The sequence below is a fragment of the Spinacia oleracea genome, chromosome 3 (assembly GCF_020520425.1).
Source record: "Spinacia oleracea cultivar Varoflay chromosome 3, BTI_SOV_V1, whole genome shotgun sequence".
Taxonomy (NCBI): Eukaryota; Viridiplantae; Streptophyta; class Magnoliopsida; order Caryophyllales; family Amaranthaceae; genus Spinacia; species Spinacia oleracea.
The window spans coordinates 75,734,641-75,738,666 of NC_079489.1; the positions used below are offsets into that span (position 1 = coordinate 75,734,641).

The 4,026-nt window shown below is 42.0% G+C and overlaps 1 protein-coding gene across 1 annotated transcript; it reads left to right on the forward strand.

Moving 5' to 3' along the window:
• On the forward strand, positions 1-2,758 carry LOC110801196 (uncharacterized). Its single transcript, XM_022006523.2, has one exon. It carries the CDS (start codon positions 505-507, stop codon positions 2,506-2,508), a length of 2,004 nt encoding a protein of 667 aa, XP_021862215.1. The 5' UTR covers positions 1-504; the 3' UTR covers positions 2,509-2,758.
• The last annotated feature ends 1,268 nt before the right edge of the window (positions 2,759-4,026 follow it).

Below are 4,026 nucleotides of genomic sequence, written 5' to 3' on the forward strand. Positions count from 1 at the left end.
ACTGCTCCCATAATAGAGAGAAAGGGGAAAAAGAAAAAAAAAATTGGTTAGGTTAGCAAATGTAAATATAATTTAAAAATAAATAAAAGTTTAATCAGAGAAGCGCGTTTGACGGCGTCGTCGCAAATTGCTCCTCTTACAACTACGGAGTACTTTGACCTCGCTTCACTTTTTAGACCAGTCTTCTCTGCTTCTACACTTTCTCTCTCCTCATTTCTTTTGCCCCAATAAAAAAAAAAGATGAAGTAAGTAAACGACTTCAATTTCCGATTACATATTTTGATTAATTGAAGGGTCCCTCCACGTCTTGGTGAAATTTTCCTCAACTCAGATCGCCAGCTAACTCTCCAACCCTCTTCTTTTTCTTTTTGCTGTTTTTTATATTTTTAATTTCTGCGTTCATTGCGGCATAACGTCGAACACCTTTCAATCGACTTTGGTTTTGGAATTTCAATCCCCATTTCAAAGAGGGGAAGCTGGAAATTTTACCCAGTTGAGCAAAATATGGCTGATTTGGTTAAGCAGATCTTAACAAGGCCAATTCAATTAGCTGACCAGATTATCAAGGCGGCCGATGAACCTGCTTCGTTCAAGCAGGAGTGTTTGGAGCTCAAGTCAAAGACCGCCAAACTCTCTGACCTGCTTCGTCAGGCCGCTCGCTCCAGTTCGGACCTTTATGAGCGCCCTACTCGTCGAATCATCGACGATACCAATCAGGTCCTTGAAAAGGCTTTGACCGTGGCTCAAAAGTGCCGGGCCAATGGCCTTCTCAAGCGAGCCTTCACTATAATCCCCGCCGCCGCCTTCCGAAAGATGTTCGGTCAGTTGGAGAACTCCATCGGAGACGTCTCCTGGCTGCTCCGTGTTTCCGGTGGAGCAGGAGATGATGACGGTGGCGTCGGGGGTTATCTTGGGCTTCCCCCGATCGCTGCTAACGAGCCTATCCTGTGCCTTATTTGGGAACAGATCTCTATTTTATCAATAGGTTCGTTAGACGATCGGGCAGACGCCGCCGCTTCGTTAGTGTCGCTGGCCAGGGACAACGACCGTTACGGGAAGCTGATCATAGAAGAGGGTGGGGTAGTCCCGCTACTGAAGCTTTTAAAGGAAGGGAAAACAGTAGAGGGTCAAGAGAATGCGGCTCGAGCCCTGGGGCTACTGGGTCGTGACCCTGAGAGTGTGGAGCAAATGGTTCTATCTGGTGTGTGCTCAGTTTTCGCTAAAATCCTCAAGGAAGGACCCATGAAGGTGCAGGCTATGGTAGCGTGGGCTGTGTCAGAGTTGGCCCTTCATTATTCCAAATGCCAGGACATATTTGCTCAGCACAATGCGGTGCGGTTGTTGGTTGGGCATCTTGCTTTTGAGACAATTCAAGAGCACAGCAAATATGTGATTGTCAACACCAAGTCCACTACTGGTGGTGCTGCCTCTATTCACAACGCCGCTGTTGCAATAGCCCAAGCTGCAAATGCCAGCCAAGGTAACGTTAAAGTGAAGGTTGAAGACGAGGAAAAGCCTCAGATCGCACATCCAATGGCCAGGAGTGGTAGTCCTAGTAGGCTGCTTAATTTGGTTACTACGGCTCAAGCCCAGGCCAAGGCCAAGACAAGTCCTGCTGCTGCTGTTGTTACCCAATTTAGTGGCAATAGCAATGTGAATGTGAACGGGAATGGAAATGGGAATGTTAGTAATAACAGTCATCATAATCATACTACTAGTTTTGCTGGGGGGAAGATCAGGGAAAGGGAAATGGAGGATCCGGCGATTAAGGCAAACATGAAGGCAATGGCGGCAAAAGCCCTATGGCACCTTGCCAGGGGGAATTCTGCTATCTGCAAGAGTATCTGTGAGTCGCGGGCATTGCTTTGTTTTGCTGTTCTATTAGAGAAAGGAACACCAGATATTCAATACCACTCTGCAATGGCAGTAATGGAGATCACTGCCGTTGCTGAGAGGGATGCTGATCTTAGAAGATCAGCATTCAAACCTAGTTCCCCAGCCTGCAAGGCTGTGGTTGATCAATTGTTACGGATCATTGATAAGGCTGATTCTGACCTCCTTATTCCCTGTCTTGGGACAATAGGGAATCTAGCTAGAACATTCAGGGCAACGGAGACCAGAATGATCGGACCATTAGTACAGCTGCTAGACGAGAGAGAGCCGGAGGTGGAAAGGGAGGCGGTGATTGCACTTACCAAATTTGCAGGCAGTGAGAATTACCTGCGTGTGGATCACTCCAAGGCGATACTAACAGCAGGCGGAATCAAACATTTGATACAGCTGGTGTATTTCGGAGAACAGCAGATAGTGCAAATACCGGCATTGGAGCTGCTGTCTTACATTGCATTGCACGTGCCTGATAGTGAGGATTTGGCTCAAAACGAGGTGCTTACTGTCTTGGATTGGGCATCAAAACAATCTCACATGGTGCAAGATGAATCTAGAGAAACTTTGTTGTTAGAAGCTAAGAGCAGGCTTGAACTTTACCAAACTAGAGGTACAAGGTGAATACCAAAAATTAAAAAAATCACCTCTTCACCCGAAACAATGAGTAATTAAACCCCGTTCCCCCATAAATGGTGAATAATTCATTCGTTTGTGTATCCATCTACATTGATTTGTCTCATAAATATTTCATTTACACCTCAACAAATTTTGATGATAGCATTATTTTGTAATCTCTGTTGTAATTTCTTGTGTATTGTACATACAAATTAGTTGCACTAGTTGTTGATCAACAATGACAAAATTTTCCATAGTTTTTGGGCAATACTTTTTGTTCTATTCAGTTGAAGATTCTCATTGATCCTTATTCTTTTATGATGGTTGGTAGGAATTTGTTGAGAATTGACAGAATAATTACGAGGTGTGGCCTGTGGGGATATGATATTGATATTGTCTGATGTCTGTTCTTTTTTTCCTTCTTGGCTTCTGATATATGACTCATTTTCTCAACTTAAAAAGGTTGTTTCTTTTATGTAATGGTTTTAATCCATAAAACATACCATTTTTATACTATGTTAACGGTTGATCAGAAGAAAAAGCAAGAACTCAGAATCTGGAGTTAAGTGGTGATAAGAAGAAAAAGCGAGAACTCAGAGTCTGAAGTGAACTGGTGATAACCTCTGTCAGGTCTTTTTCACATTGAAAATTTCCGAAATGTGAGGAATAAGATTTCTATCTCAATAATGGGGGGTAATATTGCACTAAGTAACAAAGTAATGAGTTGTACTTGTACATTGTCATAATCTGAAGTGTATTCATTACACAACACCATGTAATGTATTGTATTGTATTGTATTGTATTGCATTGCATTGTATTGTATTGCATTGTATTGTATTGTATTGCATTGTATTGTATTGAGAAAAGCCGGAAGCGTGTCTTGCCGCCAAGACTGAATAATTATCCTAGAGATGGATTTGTATAGGAGGTACTCCGTAACAAGGTACAACACCGGAAAAAGCTAAAGTGGAAAAGTGTTGAGTAATTTCCTGATTTTCATGTACTTTTGCAAAAGCCAAACAAAGCTTACCACATCAAACAGCGACTGTTACTGCACCTGGACAATGAACATGCTAACAACGCCCCAAGTATGCTTATACTCCGTATTTTTACCGCTTTCTCCAAAATCACTACATTTATCTTGGCTCCCTAAATTACGGAGTACACTTTTTCACAATTACCAAAAGGCAAAAAAGAACTCGTACTTGAGACTGAAATTGCAGGTGCAACCGTGCAATGCCAAATAATAAGTTTTAAAAAAATGAATATAGGAAATACTTTATTTTAACTTTAAGCGGAAGGTTTTGTGTATTTTAAATGGACACCTCATATCTGACATTAACTTTCAATAATAAGCTCCGCTAAAATCACCTTGATTAAGACTAAGGGGGTGTTTGGTATGAATGTTGGAAAGGGAGTGGAATGAAAACAAATAAGAAGGGGAAAGGGTAAGGTTAAGTATTACTATTATGGGTTGTTTGGTATATCGTAGGAAAGGAATCGCTTATATACATTTTCCTTAC

Coding starts and splice junctions, on each gene's coding strand:
- LOC110801196 (XM_022006523.2), top strand. CDS start 505: ATGGCTGATTTGGTTAAGCAGATCTTAACAAGGCCAATTCAATTAGCT.